Below are 18386 nucleotides of genomic sequence, written 5' to 3'. Positions count from 1 at the left end.
CCTGGGAGCCCCTTTCATCTGCATTTTTAGGTGATCACCTTTGTGATGGTGTGATAACAGTCGGAAGAGGCAAGACTAGGAGAGTCAGAGTGAGGTTGTACCAAAAGAGATATTAGCGGTGCACCTACAGAGGAGAGATTTATGACATAGTAAGAAATAGGAAATTAAATTAGCATGAATGGTACTAGACTTAGGTATGTTAACATGGGGAACTGCACAATATATTCATCTGTTATAATGGATGAGTTTAGTTTGACAGCCTGGGGGCTTATAACATTTCTTAGTCTGGAGGTGAAACAGTGGGTAAATCATAAACAACTAGACACAGATTTTAGGAAAGCAGTGATTTTAATCTTGACCACACTCACTCTGGGAAGGTTTTGTAAAAATGGGAACATTGAAGATACTAAAAATATCATTTCACAAGAAAACTTTAAGGAATTAGATAATTTCTCCATCTTATTTCTTCTAAGTACTTTCTTATGAGGGCCACTATCAATGGAGAATCTGTAACTCAGTTATTTTCCCACAGCTGCTTGTTTTATTATAGCTGAATAAGGCAGGAGCATGAGGAAAGCACAAAGAAGTAAAGACAGTTGGAAACTGAGCAGAATCATTTATATTTTTCCAACAAGGAGAAATGTATCTTTAGTTCAAAGATTGTTGAAACTAATCTGCTTTAGGCTACTCAGGACAGAAGTTCAGATGATGCCGTGGAGTGCATAAAATCAGGCGATCACCAGAGCCTTCCATCTGTCATAAAAAGCTTCTGTGAGTGTGCAAAGAGCAGTAGTAGCTGCTTTGTTTCAGTTTACTCCACCTGCTTCGTTCTTTGGAGATTGAAATAGTCATTATTTCTCTGCAAAACTCGAATGCAGCCCAGGTAATCAGCTTAGTAGAGTATCTCGGAGAACCACAGCTGATTAGAGTCCTAATAACTTGTTTGTGACAGTCACTTGCACAAGTATAATGGGTCTGGCTTTTAATTAAAGGAGAAAAAAGAAGACTCCTATAGAAAAGGGGGAAATTATTTCATGTTTTAAAAATGTCAACCTGTAAGGCTCTAAATGCACACACCTGTAACCATAATGAGACTATAATTCATGTGAAGAATATGATCAAAATAATAGGTTCCTCAGGATATTCTTCTATAGAGACTCTGAGGGATGCATTTGCCCTAAGGGAATGTTCTCCCTCTTGTTTTCATGACTAACAGCAGCATCAGAGTTATAAAGGATGGTGAAAATGAGGCAGTACACTTGGAAGTCCAGAGGTAATAAAACAAAATCAGACTCCAATTATTATGTAGAATTCTGCATCGGGACAAAACTCACTGATTTCAGAATTGTGAAATATTTGCTTCACTTTATATTTATCTCGTACAAAATCAAATTAACCTTCACATTGATGCAAATGATTCAGGTGAGTTTCAATAGTTAAGCAGTTTATATAGATGGTTAAGGGGTCATGTCTAATGCCTCCATTTGCAGAACTGGTCAAAACTGTTGTTTGACATATGGTCCCTTAAACTCAGGAGACCCCCACGCATGCTTTTAGATGTGGGTATCTGCTTCCCATATATCCTATTTTTCTAAAAAGAAATTATACTGCAGGAGCACAGAAAAAGAGAATATATTTCTTCAAGTGCCTCAATTCTACTATTTTGCACAAAGTAGTTAAAATAGCTCCTCAAGAAGCCTTTGAAGTCTTAGCGTGTATCCCTAAATCCAGTGACTCCAATGAGTTTTGGAGGATAGTTTTCTGTTGTAATTAAATATGTAGCATTATTGAGGAGTACAATAGAAATTTTCAAAGTAATGTTTAGCCTCAATTTTACAACTGTGGGGAAATAAAAAACAAACTACCCCTTGCTAAAGATTGCATTTTCTATTTTAATGTTGCTCACTTAATCATCTACATCGTGTTAGTTTTTTTTTCTTTTTTAAATTTAATTTTATTATGTTATGTTAGTCACCATACATCATGTTAGTTTATAGCAAATTGTTGTGGCTGCAAATTCAGAGCTTTTCATCACACTAATGTTTCATGTGTTTTATTTGTGTCAGAATCTGAATGACCCTTCTCCATTATTAATAGGAAAGTGTGGGATCACCCCCAAGAGAGAACAATGTAATGATTAGCTACTAAGGAAAACAGCAGAGTCCTGACTGTGAGCTAAGAGTCAGCAAATAAATCCACTGTCAGAAAGCAGAGCTCAAAGCCGTAAACCTCACATGGTTCTGGTTTCCCACATCAGTTTCCCTGCGAGTTTCTGCGTCACCCTTGTGGCCCAAAAGGGGTGATGTGATGCATGTCCCCAGTGGTTCAATTTAATGCATTTCAAGACGCTTGGGAAATTCGCGTCCTCATTCAGTACAATTTGAATCAACATTAAATGAAGCATTAGAGCTCTGGAGGTTTTAAAAGGTAATTGGGAATTTAAAAAAACAAAAAAATTTTTTTTAAAAAAAGGTAATTGGGACTAAAATTGATGTTTTTGTCTGGAATCATACATGACCAGATATGTAGAAGATCCTTGGGTGTTGAGGATCTTTAATGTAATTTATTATAGAAATATCATGAATCATCTTAAAGAGAAGAATTAACATTTTTTTTAAAAAAGGACTAATGTACTTGCTTCCAGATTTGAAGTCTTACAAAGTGAACTAAATATAGTGTAATAGACATGAGTTAATAAATGGTCAAAATACAATATGTCTCATTTAAAGTAATTTAGGAAAATAAGGTTTGTCTCTCCAATGAGACTTAGTTGAGGGCGAGGTTCGGACGCTGATCGTTTTGTACCCCTGCCATCTGGAAATTAGACTGGCCGACAGGAGGCTGTTTCACATGCTTTCCCTGACCTTTCACTCTACAGTTTGACACATAAAATTGAAACCTGAAGTCTAGGATCAGTTGGGACAAACATACGAAATAAAAATCACAAAGCATATTAGCAAGTACCAAATTATAGTCAGATGGACTCTACTTCTACCAAACCCCAATGTATAAAAGAGATATTAGTGGAAGTTTATCATTAACTTCATGAACTTATCATAATCATATAGCATCATTATTTTATAAAATTATAAAATTTTATAAAAATTAACCACAAGGTCATTTTAATGAACATCTTTTTTTTTTTTAATAAAAAGTAGAAAGAGCTTCTGTAAACAGTTAAAATGCAGTGGGGATTGGGAAATGGGATTCATGAAAGCTCACATTCCTCTGATTTTCCAAGTAATGTGTTGCCCATAATGAGCGCATGTAGGCGGACTTACAGTGGGAACTCAGGAGCAAAGAAGGGTGGGAACAGCATCACCGCAGGCATGGCTAAGTGATCACACATGCCACTTCGGATAATTCTTATGGCACTTTATGCGGCCAGTATGCCAGCTTTTGTCATTGCGCAGATGAGAATATGGAGGCCGAGAGAGTAGAAGTAACCTGGCCGAAGTCCTACAAGACGTCCTCAAATCCCAGTGCCTCTGGTTGGGACACCCATGTTGTCAACTGCTATTCTACATTCAGAAAGGTTTTGTGATATGTTGAAAGACACTTCAGAAGTGGACAGACATTCCTTATTTGGGGAGAGGTTTATGCAGTGGTACCAAGATGTTGACCACAAGCAGAAAGAAGTTCTGGGGAGGGTGAAGTAGCTGGGGTGCTGGGTAGATGGAGTGGAGCATGGGAGAGCAGTTGGTAGAAATCCTTAAGCATCAGGATGAAGACTTTGCTTTTGCAAATGTTGCCTGGAAAGCAACTGAAGATGCTTTGAATACAGTATTGATAGCATATTAAGGATACATACTTAGTAAATTATTTTGATAATTTGCCTAACAAATTATTATTTTACATCACATAATGTAAATGTTGAAAATTTTTTCACATCAACCCAGGAAATAAATAAAAGACTCACTTTGTCCTAAACTCTGACCCTCAAGGCCATGCAAGTTGGGGCCCAGACTACTTCTCTAACCTCATCTCCTTCTCCTCTCTGTGTGCCCCTGCACATTGAGCTCCACACTTGCTCTTAAGCAGACAGAACATGCATTAACCTCAGGGCCTTTGCACTTGCTGTCCCTGAAGTAGTCTTCCCAATAACAGCATCTCCCTTTGCCATGGCACCCTGTTCACTTTCTAGTTCCTTAAAAATTTCACATTTCTGGATAACTTATCACCACCTGGTATCATGTATTTGCTTCTTATTTCTTTTTCCTCCCCCTGAAATTTGATCTCCAGAAGGGATGGGATTTTTTTTCTGTTTGCTGTTGTATCCCCAGCACACTGGAGTGGATAAAGACTTGGGGATCTGAAGTTAAGTGCCCTTTTCAAGAAAAAGAATAGAAAAATTACCAAAAAAAAATAGAAATGAAACTTAATATTTATTTATTTGGAATGCAAAAAATATTACAAAGTTTAAAATGCTAGCAAGTACCACAAGCATTATAAAATCTGAAAGACAAAAGACTGTGTTTATTACTTTATTGCCTGACCCACCTCTATACTTTTTTCCTCCACAGTTTTTGGTAACATACTCTTTGATTGCCTCTTCAAATTATAATAATTTTGTGATATAATCTTCTATAAAGAGAATAGGACAATAATTCTGTTTTTGTCTCTAGCATGGCTGATCAAATTTTTAAAGAAAAATTATTGATTAGAAAAGCCTTTTAATTTCAACATTATTGCTAAATCTCTTATAAATTTTTAAATTGTTGTCAAATATGAGAACCCCTATAAGATTCTGTAGCATATGAACCATAATGTTTGAAAGAATATTGCACAGACTAGCTTCTGGCGCTATACATTTCTAGGCTGGTTTTTCCTCCACCACATACAGTCCTGGGTGCCTCAGGATATGAACACTGCATTACAACCTTGGGCCCTGCACCCCTCCTTTTCAATATTAGGTGAGTGAGTTTGCACAGTGGGCAGTACAAATACTCTGGAGTCCATTTCTACACCGGGAGACATTAAAAATAACCTAACTATAGGGTGCCTGGGTGGCTCGGTTGGTTAAGCAACTGCCTTCGGCTCAGGTCATGATCCTGTAGTCCCGGGATCGAGTCCCACATCGGGCTCCCTGCTCAGCGGGGGGTCTGCTTCTCCCTCTGACCCTCTTCCCTCTCATGTGCTCTCTCTCATTCTCTCTCTCTCTCAAATAAATAAAATCTTAAAAAAAAAAATCATAAAAATAACCTAACTATAAATGGAAGTGACTGTAAATCATATACATAGGTTCCAGTCAACCTAGCCTAAGTGCACCATAATTCTACGTCCTTTAGCTCAGTTTCAGAAATAATCATGGCCATTTGAGCACTCCAGAACACGACAGAGGGAAGTTGGGATAGACATGGTCAAGACAGCAGTCATAATTATTTGCAGTTAAAACATTTTGCTTTCGCAAATTTATAAAAGCATGTGGCTATGTGAACAATTTGCTAGGGATCCATACAAGTGAGGGACGCTGGCTATCAACCTTTTCTAGCTTGATAGCAAATCCACTTCTTACAGCATCTAATGGGACTTGTAGGTACAAAGTAGACACTCAAAAAATATTTGTTGAGTGAGTGAATGAATGAATAAAAGTTACTTCTTTGTGACTCTTCCATAGCAATGTTAAATCAAAGTGCCTTTCAAATTAAATTGGACCCATTAACCACAGGTTACATTTATCATATTAAAACTGCTAAATCTCTGATGTGATATGGGATCTATTCTTAATACAAAATATGTCAAGAAGATTTATTCATCATAAGCACAGATACATTGGCCCTTTCCTTTTTCTTTCTGTGGGTAAATTCACAATTTCTGCATAATTTTATAGCCCTGTCAAGTACATTTTCTCAGGAGTATGCCCTAAGCAGAGCTATTACTTGGAATGTCTTACTACTCGAATTATGGAAAAACTTTCTTCAGTGTATATGTTATATACACGGTTATGCCTTTTTATGAAGGACAAAGTCTACCCTGTGACCTTTATTTTTTTATTTTGTGACTCCCAGGGGAAGAGTTGTCTAAATTTTAAAAATGACACTGCAGCTAGAAGGAGCTAAAAACCAAGGCCCATATTTTCCAGGATGGGGCAAAATATAGATTTCTTTAAATTTTAATTTAACTGTCTAATACGAAAACAGAGATAGTGCTAACAAGGAAATTGGTGGGTCAGATAAGAACTCTTGTACTGAATAGATTTGCCTAGGATTCCCAGCCTTCCTAATACTCCTTCATTCTTTTGTCCAGAGTTAGCAGAGCTGTCTCACTGGTAATCACTAAAGTACCTATAAAACCAAATGATCTCTTGTAAAACCTGATTCTGAGTATCCATTTATGCACTATTGAAAAACCATGTGCCACTCTCTGGATCTGGAATCTTTCAGAGAATGCTAGGATCAGAATGCTTCTTGCAAACGCTAAATATTTCCACTTGACATTCTGATTAATATAAGCTGAGAGAAGAGAAGAAGCTAGGAAGCAAATAGTGATATATTAACAGCAAAGTTTTGTATTAGTGCTGAGCTTTCTTCCACATGCTTAATTCATGAGGATGGGATCCTGTGATGCTGTGAGGGAAAAGGTAGGCCTCTGTTGGACAAGTAAACTATGAATCAAACACAGGCAGTTATTTCCCACATTGACCTTGTTATATCTTTTTAAATACACTTTTTTTTTTAAGATTTTATTTATTTATTTGAGAGAGAGAAAGTGGAGTGAGAGAGAGCAAGCACAAACGAGGTGGAGGGTCAGGCAGAGGAAGAGGGAGAAGCAGGCTCCCTGCCAGGGTCCTGGGATCATGACCTGAGCCGAAGGCAGATGCCCAACTGACTGAGCCACCCAGGCACCCCTAAATGTTTCACTTTTTAAAAATTTCAAATTAATCTTGGGACCTAATTGGAACATACACAGTGGTTAGTATGGTCAGGCAGATATAGGTAGACAAAGCCATCTGTTTTGGAAATAGTAGTGAAAGAAAGCATATACATCCATTTTAAGGTAGATTTTTCTGTTAGGTGATGCATGTGTGATTGGTTTAAAAAATTACACTTTGAGGTACATTCTCAGAGAGCATGGTACTGGCCAGGCTGATTGATCGGGAGATTACAGTAAAATCTTTTAAAGTCTCTGGCAGATAATTCGCTACTGTACTGTTGTTTATTACAGCTCGAAGTAGGGAGAAATAAATCCATTTAAAAAGATTTTAAAAATGGATAAAAATTATAGGCTGCTTGTTAAAAATTCTTCACAACAAGTAAGTGTTATAAGCAAAGGAGGGCAAGTCATGTTTTATCTAGAAGAACAGACATATTTCAGTTTGATTAGAAAAAAAGATTTTTTTTCTGAGTGTCATTCAGCTAGTGTAATGAGTGTTATTGATTAAAGTGTTAGAATCAATAAGGACCTAAAATTGGAGTAGAGGCCGTAAGGAGGAAAAAAAGGTTATGATCTGTCAAGGAAGCTGACAATTAAATGCTTTGTGAAAAATTGATTTTTTAAGCGTGAACTGTCAACTGTACTCCTTGGCTTTCTAGGGCATGCAGGAGCATGTAAAACGACAAGTATCTGTTGTTATCAGACTCCTACACTAAATATTTGTAAATATCACATACTACCAAAAGCTAACTGTAACACTTCAGCCCATCAGACTATGTATTACTAATGCTTTGTAAAGAGTTCTGTGTCATGTTAATGCTTGTCAGGTCATTGAACAGCCAATGAAACTTAACAGGTTTCTCCTTAGAATCCGATGATGCATAATAATACAATTACACGTCAGGTTCTTTCTAAAATTTCAGCAGTAACGTTTAAAGCCCCTTACTCCTCTTTTTCTTAATTCATCAGTATCAAAATCTAGCAGACATGTTGGACTTCTGTAGTACAGCCTCCCAACCAGGGATAAGTGAGTTAGATATTCCTCACATAGAAGCAATTGCCTTGTAGACCTTTCATCTGCAAGGAAAAACTGAACAGACCTAGATACATACGTGTGTAAAAAACTACCAAACTACAGGGAGGTAAATGCAAAAATAGAAAAAAAATTTTTCAGAATAAATACCCATAAATTGAAAAGCAAAGTAAAACAAAGTCTGCTCATACAAATTTTACACAAAACATCTAAAAGTAATGAACATTTTAGTGAAATGTTTGCAAAAGGTACCCCTAAAAAGCAATTCAGAGACCAGCACCTGAAAATGTTAACAAATAAGTAGGCTCTAAGAGCTGCCAAAGAGAAAAATGTTGAAGGACGTAAAAGAAATGCCTTAAAAGGGAAGGCAAAGGATAAAGGCACACCAATCACTGAATTCAGGGGCTGAATTCTGAATTTTTTCAGGGTTGCTCTGGGCATCACTTTCCTGTGTAACTAATTAAAAGCTCCTTTTGAAATTTTTACAGTCTTTTAGATTGGGTCCAAGAAACATACTTTTTAAAATATCAGTTCTGATCATAGTGAATATTAATTTCACTATTTATTTTTCTAAGCTATTGGGCATAAATTAGTATAAATCTATTAACTATCATGTAGACATGTATGAAAAATATTAGGAAGTCTTTTCTTTTAAATTACATGAAATACCAGTAAAGAATAATATCTGATAATAGATTTTATTATAATTCTGTTTATTTAATTGTATGTATATAAACATAGTTCATTATGAGTTTTAGGACCCCACTCATGTAGTTCTATAAACTATTTTTAAACAGATGTTCTAGGGACGCCTGGGTGGCTCAGTTGGTTGAGCATCTGACTCTTAATCTCAGCTCAGGTCTTGATCGCAGGATCATGAGTTCAAGCCCCACACTGGGCTCCGTGCTGGGTGTGGAGCCTACTAAAAACAAACAAAACAAAAAACAGGTGTTCTATGTAGAAAAATCAATGGTTCATTGTCTGGCTGCTTCCATTTTGGCTAACGTTTTTTGATTTTGAAATTAGTGTGGGGGAGGAAAAATAATTTTCCCTCTATCCTTCTGAGTTCTTAGCTGAGACCCCTATAGTAAAAGACAGATTAACAAGAGAAAAACAAACAAGTTTATTAACATGTATACCTCTTGAATACATGGGGGATATCCAAAGAAAAATGAGTAACTCTCTGAGGAGGGAGATTAGGGGTAATATATTCTGCTCCTCTTCATTAGTAACCCAAACTGTTTTGAAGTGCTTAATGGGAGCCCATGGCATTTGACTTGCTTTTGCTTTTGCACACAGGTGCACCCTGAGCGTGACGCTGGAGCAGGCCATCATCCTGGCCCGAAGCCACGGGCTGCCTCCTCGCTACATCATGCAGGCCACAGATGTGATGCGGAAGCAGGTAAGTCTCACGCACCGTGTATGGACTGTTTCACAGGGCCTGGATTTGAAGCTTCCTTTTAATCAGGATATATCAGGTTTAATTGGAGTAATGAGCATTCATCAGGTGTCTCACGGGTGCCTGGATGTGAGGGACACTTTTCCGGGCTCAGAGGGTAAGCGTGGACAGGAAACACTCCCAGGGATGAAGGCACTACAGGCATCTATATGAGGGCTCTCTGAGAAATTGAGCCAAGCTACAAAAAGAGATGTCTAAAGGGATAACCTGAAGGAGGAAAGAGGTTGGACAGGCATATCGGGCAGGAGTGGATTTGGGGCTTACGTAAAGGACGAGGTCAAGGGATGCATGGCATTTTGGGGGCATTGCAGGTGATTTACTAAGGCTCTGGGAATACATTGAGGAAGGGGTTGGAGACAAGGAAGAGGGAAGAATTGAGGGCCCTGCTTGCTCCTGGAGCTCCCAAAGGGAATGCCAAGCCATGCTAAGAAACTTGTGCATTATTCTGAAGATAAAGCACATACCTCAGATTTTCCTTCAGAGGATGAATAGCAATCTTAGGAATGTCTTTAGGTCACTGAAGTATTTTTAAGTGGGACTATACTTTTCCTTTTTTTTTTTAATGTTTTATTTATTTATTCATGAGAGTCAGAGAGAGAGAGAGGCAGAGGCAGAGGGAGAAGCAGGCTCCCCACCTAGCAGGGAGCCCGATGCGGGACTCGATCCAGGACCCTGGGATCATGACCTGAGCCGAAGGCAGACGCTTAATCATCTGAGCCACCCAGGCGCCCGGGAATATACTTTCTTATCAAGAGAAGGAACTTTTGGATATAATACCCAATGGTATTTTAAATGTCACAGTTTGGTTTTTAACTCTTAAAATTCTTTTAAAAGATAAGAAAAATGCACTAACCTCTAATTTGTTGATTATTCGGAAAATGTACTTAATCTAATAGAAAAGACACAACTTAGTAGAAACACAAAATAAGTTGGAAAAGATCAATTTTATATTTTCTTCTGCCACATTTTCTCAGGGTTACCACAGAAAATTGATTTAACAAGTCTCTCTACATGCTCACTTGGTTTGAATTGCCCAGTGTTAGTGAGTGACTTAGTTTGGTTTTGTTTTTGTTTTTTTAAGATTTATTTATTTATTTTAGAGAAAGAGAAGGAGAGCACATGGAGGGAGGGGCCAAGGGGGAAGGAGAGAGAGTCTCAGGCAGACACCCCGCTGAGCTCAAGCCTGATTCAGTTCAACTTGGGGCCCATCCCACAACCCTGAGATCAGGATCTGAGCTGAAACCAAGAGATGCTTAACCAGCTGTGCCACCTAGGCACCCCAAGTGACTTAGTTTTCAAGATATGCTTTGGTAGTTAAAACTGCTTTATTTACTCAAGAGTTAGCGTATAACTCTTACACAAACATACAAATCCCTGTGGGTTTGCTCCCAAGATGATACTACAGAATGTCAAAAAAAAAAAAAAAATCCATGGAAGCAGTCATGAGGCTGGCACCAGTTTGGGGTCTGCAATTCAGAAATAAGGTGCAACAAGTAGAGCTACATTGGAGCTTCAGGCTGGGAACCTTGGGGCTGGAGACTAAAAACCAAGATCTCACAAGGTCCAGGAGGGATTTGCTAAGTAAAGGTTAGATCCACAAGAAGCACAGGCCGTACTATGGGTCAGCTGGAAAAGGGCAAATACAGATGCAAATGCCAGCAGATTTTGGAAGGATTTTTTGGCTGGATATACAGATTTGGTTTTAAAAAATAGATCAAGGTAAACTTGTGATTATCCATATCAGGGTTGGGTTTGGTATGCCAAAAATACAGAAAGAGACTAAACATTCTGTTTCACTCTGTTGCTGTTAGAGTAAGTTTGCAATAAGACTTGAGGGAGCCATCTCAAAATTATAGTTTATGGCGAGACTAAGAGACTGTTATTAGTCTGTTTTAGAATACTCTAGTACAGGAATAATGATGGATTGGCTAGATATACAGTCATATTATATGGACTTCAATAATCAAAACCTTTAAGTTCTCACAACTGAAAAAAGAGATCGATAAAATAGAGATGGGAAGTAAAAATCATATTATGTAAACCTTAATGACTTGTTTAAGCAGTGCAAACCTTTCTGAGATACAATGTACATAATGATATTTACATATATTATTAATATATATTATTCTATATTTACAAAATATAACTTAAGTCAACTGAAAAGTTACGAAGTTTCTTATCAAATCATGGTTGATTTCTAAACTGCGCTGTTTTTCGTTATCACTTCTCCCTTCCATATTTTTAAAATAAATACATTTAGAATAGGTAGCTTCCCTCCTTTGTTACTTGTTTCTCTGCTCCAAGTGGCTTGGAGACAAAGAGCTGGTTTCTGACTTCTTCATGAAAGGTCGGTCAGAGAGCCTGGGGCCCCTGTCTTTGGAGAAACTGGGCTAAACTGATGCACAGAGAGATTTTTGCGGTACTCCTTCTGTTGCTCATCCTCTCTCCAGGGTTCAGCTGGTACAGGTGGTGGGATTAGTGACTGGGATCCACTCTACAAGCCAACTCTCCCCTGCCTGTGATCTGAGTAGTTAGAACACAGGTGGGAATCAAAGATCTAACTCTTCTGTTCCCTTTGCCTTTCAGCCATTTAGATAAAACCCTCCAGAGACTGAATGGTTGGGATATTTGCCAAGTTAATAAATAAGATTCTCTAAGATCTTTAGTTTCCTTTTTAGGAAGAAGAAGCTCTTCAGCATGATTTATTCTTCTAGCTGCACTATTGTTTTCATGTACAGATTTTGTATACGTACTTTTCATAGACTTTTCGAATGCCCTGGTTGAGTTGTTGGAAGGAAAGCTGAAGGATAGGAGGAAGGGTCCCATGCTCCTTCTAATTTTTTTTTTTAAAGATTTTATTTATTTATTTGAGAGAGAGAGAGAATGAGAGAGAGCACATGAGAGGGGGGAGGGTCAGAGGGAGAAGCAGACTCCCTGCCGAGCAGGGAGCCCGATGCGGGACTCGATCCAGGGACTCCAGGATCATGACCTGAGCCAAAGGCAGTCGCTTAACCAACTGAGCCACCCAGGCGCCCGCTCCTTCTAATTTTTTGATAACGATCATCATAATCCTAGGCAGCACTTTGACATAACCAATGGATCTCATTAATAAAAGGCTTGAGGGAGAAGCTCTCATTGATATTAGAAACAAAGTTTTCTGTCCTGCAGATTAATCATTCCAAGTATTATTTGGTTGAAGCTGATCTCAAAAATGTTTTGACCTTTTTAATAAAACTGGAATCTCAAAGAATTCTGTCTCCTCACCTCCAATCTCAGGGCATTACACTGGGCACCAATATCAAAGACTAAGGAAGATGTGGTTCTTGTGCCATCTCATGATGGCCACGTGGGGGCAAATCATGGTGATACAGGCACCAACAGACGAGTGATATACAACCTCAGTGTTTTAGGACAGAAGACAGGGAATAAATGAGTGATTAGACAGTGAGCCCCTCAATGGCTGGGACACTGAGTATATTTTGTTTTGGTGGCACAGGCAGAGAGTAGATGCTGAATGACGTGAGGGCAATGAATTAGTTCTAACTAGGATAACCAGGAAAAGGCTTCATGCCGCAAGCGGTAATATGATAGTAGCTTAATAGCATAGATTCTTGAGCCAAACAACCTCAGTTTGAATCCCAGGCCAGTGTTAACCGTCTGTATCATTTGGGACAAGATTATAAGTCTCTCTGTTACTTAGTTTCCTCATTATGACAACAAAGATAATAATAGCATTTGCCCCATAGTGGTGTGAGGATTAAAGGAAGCAATATACTCAATGTACTTAAAACAGTACCTGATACAGTGAAGGACCAATTAATTATTGCCCAAGATGGTGTTTGCTTTGAGCCTGGGGGGATAAATGGGATGTGGACAGTAGGAAAGATGAGAGAGAGGGTATTTAGGTAGAGGGAACAACATGAGCAAGGGTATAAAAGTGCAAGTATCGGGGCACCTGGGTGGTGTAGTCAGTTAGGCATCTGACTCTTGGTTTCAGCTCAGGTCATGATCTCAGGATCATGAGATCATGCCCTGCATCAGGCTCTGCGCTCAGCGTGGTGTCTGCTTCAGTTTCTCTCTCCATCTCCCTCTGTCCCTCCATGCATGTGCACTCTCTCTCCCTCTCTCTCTCTTTTTCTCTCAAATAAAGAAATCTTTTTTAAAAAAGTGCAAGTACCTGGCATTAGTTGAATTCACTGTGGAATATGCCAATAGTTGTGGTCAGCATGATAAGCATCAGTTTTATTTGCAACCTTTTAAGAAAGCAAAAGTCTTTCATTAGATTATTTAATGGAATATTACGAGACTAAAGACAAAAAGAATTATACATAAATACTATAGTAAATCTGTTTCTCACAGGGATATGATTCAGAAATTATAAAACTAGCTTATGTGTATACTAGACTTGAATAGATAAGTAAATATATTGTAAATAATGAGAATAAAGTTTCTTTCTGTCAGAAAAAGAAGTTGAAAATAGGGAAATGGAGAAGGCTGTAATCCAGAATGAACCCTATGGCCTGGGATTGAATCAGAGGTAGCAGTTTGAACTGATGGACACACACAGAGATATACATAGACGTAGAAATAACTATAGATGTTTGAGTATGTTGGCATTAGTCAACTAGCCTGTCTCCTGAGAAGACCTAGAAGCAGTTACATGCCCGTAGTAGCAATGAGTGTACCCAGTATCCAGATCTTGGGTTCTAAATAATAATTCTCCATTAAAAAGAACCAAGGGTCCTTGGAGAGGTGGTTAATTTCCAGTTGAGATGGAGAAGATGAGCCTAGAACATCTTGAGGTACCAAAAAATAAACAAGTATTCAAAAATGATTGTGATTCTTTCAGGAGGACATGAGAAGCCACCTGAAGGTGTTCCTAGCAGCCAATCTGGAACAATTTTAACAACAACAACAAATTGTTAATAATAGAAATATTGGATAATAACTCAGAATAAAATAAATATGCATAAATACATACTGATTTAAATAAATGCTTGAATAAATAGATAATGGATTTGGGGAGAAGGGATAACTCTTATTTATAGAAGCATTCCTTCCTAAATGCTACAGTATCATTTTTGCAGACAAGATACACCAATGGAGGCTAAAATCAGTGAACAAAAGTTTGAAGAGAAACAATGTATGTGCATAGTCTCATAGTATCTTCCCCAACATAATTATTAACTACAAAAAGAAAAGTAGAAACTTTACAGTGGAAAAATCTGGCAGACACCACTTGAACCAAGTGATGAAAGTTAATGGCACCAATGATAAGACGTAGAGACATCATGTAACGGTCAATGTCAGTGATCTCATGCACCGAGAAAGCACAAAATGCATGTCCTCTATCTAATCATGAGGGAAGATCTGACAAACCCAAATTGAGAAACATTTTGCAAAATAATGACCAGTACTCCTCAAAAATATTAAGGTCATGAAAGACAAAGAGAAACTGAGGAAGTGCTATGGATCAGAGGACCAAGGAGACAAGAAAACGAAATGCAGTAGGGGATCCTGGATTGGATCCTGGAATAGAAAGGGGACACAAGTGTGGGAAATGGTGAAATTTGAATAAGACTAGCAGCATCGTACTAAGGTTGTTTCCCTGGTTTTGGTCATCATACTGTAGGGTAAGTGTTAGAGGGAGATTACATAGCTGGGTATGTGAACTCTCTGTTCTGCTTTTATAACTTTTCTCTAAGTCGAAAAGTACTACAAAATAAAGAGTTATTGTTTAATTGTGATTCCTAAATTCCTTCCCGTCTGTCTTTCTGCCACCCCCACCCCTTTTCCCTATTTGCTTTCCTTTATTTGGTCTAACTTGAGAAAATAGGTTTTGTTTTCCTTTCTTCCTTTTCTCCTTTTCTTTCTCCCCTTCCCACAGCTCAGAAATTTGGTAGCAGGAGAGAGAGTTTCAGAGGTTTTTTTTAAACCACTCTCCTTCATCTATTCTCAGCCCCAAACCTGGTGTTTGGTTCTATGTAGTAACTAATTCCCATTAGGAACTGAGCAATGATTATAGCATCATTCATGAACTTGGCAGGTTGTGAAGACTTTTTCATGGCTAAAGTACATTGTCTTTGGACTCTAAACTTCGAAACAGAATTCTTACATTTCAGAGAGCCACATGTCCATGCCTTGTCCAGAAATTGCTTTAGAACTATTTAAGAAAATATTTTCTTGATAAATACTATGAAGTTTAAAATAGCTAATTATTCAGCTAAGGACAAAACAGGTGCATGAGTGCGATAGAACTGTGATTTCTGTTCCCCAAAAGTGGGGACACAGCAGGTATTTGTAGCCTGCTTATTTCTTATTTTCAACATCTAAAGTATTGCTTGCTTCTAGGAATAAAGACGTAGCTGAGATAGTGAACAAGAAGCTGTGATTTAAATTTATTTTGAATGATTCGGATGGCTACTGAAATAAATATCAATCCTTTGGAACGATATATCAGCATATTTTGATTCTTAAAAGCATTAGTTATAAAAATGCTCAGATGATTTCTCTCTTCTGCTTCATCTAGTCTCTCTTGACATTAAATACATTGTGGGAATAAATACTCTACTCTCAAATGTTAATGGTATGTTAAATAATTGCTAATACAATGTAAAGCTAAAAAATGATCTTCCTTATTCTTTCAGGGAGCAAGAGTTCAGAACACAGCAAAGAATTTGGGAATCAGAGACCGAACCCCACAGTCTGCTCCAAGGTAAGTGACTCCCCAGGTCTGCTCTTTTGCAAAGAACTGGCCACCATTTCTCAGGCAGGGTCACTCACAGCTTACGCACCTGCCCCAGCACATGCCTAGTGCAGTACTGATTGTAAGCATGCAAATTGGCCTCGTAAACACTCTGTAGCTAAATGTGACTAGGCATAAATGGTCTCTGAATTCAACGGAATTTTAGGGGAAGCAAACTGAGAGGTAATAGAAGTCTTGACATTATTCTGTTTTGCAGTCTACATAGGTGCTACTGAAATTTGTATTCCAACTGTACTGAACCAACACAATGCCATTTTCATTTCTATTTCTATGCCTGCGCATGCCGTTACCTTGGGCATGATTGCTTTTCCCATCTGTGTCTGTATGAAAAACTCCTACTTAACCACAAAACCCAACTTAGATGTCCTTTTCTCTTCAACGTCTTGGCTGAATTTTCTTCTTCTTTGCGCTCCCTTATCATCTTGTATTGGTCTGTTATAGCCCTTATCATATTGTGTTACAAAATATTATTCCATGACTCCTTGCCCAACCTGAATATGAATTCTTTGGAGGCAGCGAATATGTTTTTTTTTTTAATTTTATTCCTTGCTCATCATAGTGCTATATAGTAGACATTGAATATTGGCTTTCAAGAATGTATGAATAAATAAATGAATGAATGAGCTTTTTCTTTGTGATCATGCCAGATATTCCCAGTTCACATATCATCAAAAGAAGGGACTCTAATCCACCTTTGGAATAAATGAACATGGGAACAGCCATCAAAGAAATGTTCATTTCATTTCTCCGGTGGCATTAGGGTAGGCAGCCGTCTCTCTTGAAGTGGGGCAATATTAAATGATTTCTTTTACATTTGATTGTTTTTATACAGTTGGCATTTAACAAAAAGTATCCTCCTCCAAGCACCATCACAGACAAGACACTCTTTGTTTCTGTTTACAAAGCAGTTACCAGAGTGAGAATGATGACTGCAGCATTTATGAAGTTATATTTCATTCTAAAAAAAGTATGTGGGTAATGGAAGTACTTTCCAAAGGGAAAACACATTTTCCCCCTGACAATGGATGGAGCCCTCGTGTTCTAAGTGTGTTTATTTTTAGTTCTGACTTCTGACTCTATTTAATCTTCAAGTCTTATTAATGTTATCTTTCATAGTTGATTAGGCTAGAAAGACCTTCTGTTGCTAAAGAATCATTTCACATAGGCATTCTCTCTCTAACACCTTGAGCAGACATGGTATATTTGGATAACAGACCCAGTGAAGTGTTAAAATCCCAATAAGAAAACAAGATAATGGCTTAGCAAGGTCTTCTTAGCTAGAGCTTATAAACACTAATAAACAGTGAGGTTAAGATAAGACTTCAGCGTCCTGATCAATAAACCAGTACGCAAGCTGAATACAAGAAAAGAACCCGATGAACTCACTTTTTTCTTTATTGGGTTGTGTTTTAAAACACTTGAACTGAGACATAATAAAATGTGCCAGCTGTAGAGTTGACATTTTTTACGAGAGAGTAACAATCCCAAGGGAGAAATTGAGAGTAATTTTTAAATTTAGTTTTATGTATTCTTTCACTCGTTCTACAAATATTTATTGAGGACTTAAGAAATGCACAGCACCCTGCTATGCCCCATGGAGAACATAAACACGAGATAGAAACAATTCCAGCCCTTAAGGACCTTTCAAGCAAAGAAATGAGATGACAAAACATAACTGGAAGAAAAGGCAGAATGTGAGAAGCACTCTATGAGGTGGTGTAGAGACAGTGCCGAGGGCCCAGAGGGCCAGAGATAGCTGAGAACCAGGATTCCTGCCCAAAGACAGCAAATTGAAGAACAAATTTGGCTCTCAAGAACAGGCCACCCATAGACAAGTCTGGGGTAATGTTTCTGGAAATATCTTTATGGAGGAGATAGAGTTTGCTATCTCTGCCTGAGATAATATTTGGTTAAAATCCCTTACCAATCTCTCCCATAGTTTTCCTTTCCCCATTCACTGTCTTTCACTACTTAAAATTCACCTCAGCAGACAGTATGTTGAATTTCTGCCATATGTTTGTAGATGTCAGACACTGTTAAAAGCTAGAAATAAAGACTTGGTCCCTTCCACTAGTCAATGGGGTGCAGTAGAGAGACAATGGAATAAAATGAGAACAGTATCCAAAATGTAAGTACTGTGTCAGACATAGGCACAGATTGCCATGAGAACAGAGAGAAGGGGCGCAAAAGTCAGCCTAAGGACAGAGAGGGGAGGCTGCAGAGTGTTCCGGGCCCAATCGTTCCTCCCAATCGGC

At 38.1% G+C, this 18386-nt stretch overlaps 1 protein-coding gene across 4 annotated transcripts in view; it reads left to right on the top strand.

Moving 5' to 3' along the window:
* Positions 1 to 18386, top strand: part of PREX2 (phosphatidylinositol-3,4,5-trisphosphate dependent Rac exchange factor 2) — a 303757-nt gene that overhangs the window by 262464 nt on the left and 22907 nt on the right. For all 4 annotated transcript variants that reach the window (XM_064588242.1, XM_064588240.1, XM_064588241.1 and 1 more), the window contains 2 exons: positions 9206 to 9308; positions 16013 to 16080. In XM_064588242.1, coding sequence (XP_064444312.1) covers positions 9206 to 9308; positions 16013 to 16080 — 171 coding nt within the window. The remainder of the gene's footprint in view (positions 1 to 9205; positions 9309 to 16012; positions 16081 to 18386) is intronic.

The sequence above is a fragment of the Mirounga angustirostris genome, unplaced genomic scaffold (assembly GCF_029215605.1).
Source record: "Mirounga angustirostris isolate CCGP_5_RB_7025 unplaced genomic scaffold, mMirAng1.0.hap1 SCAF_4, whole genome shotgun sequence".
Classification (NCBI taxonomy): domain Eukaryota; kingdom Metazoa; phylum Chordata; class Mammalia; order Carnivora; family Phocidae; genus Mirounga; species Mirounga angustirostris.
The sequence above is the reverse complement of the archived record's forward strand: the minus strand, read 5'-3'. Positions and strand labels throughout refer to the sequence as shown.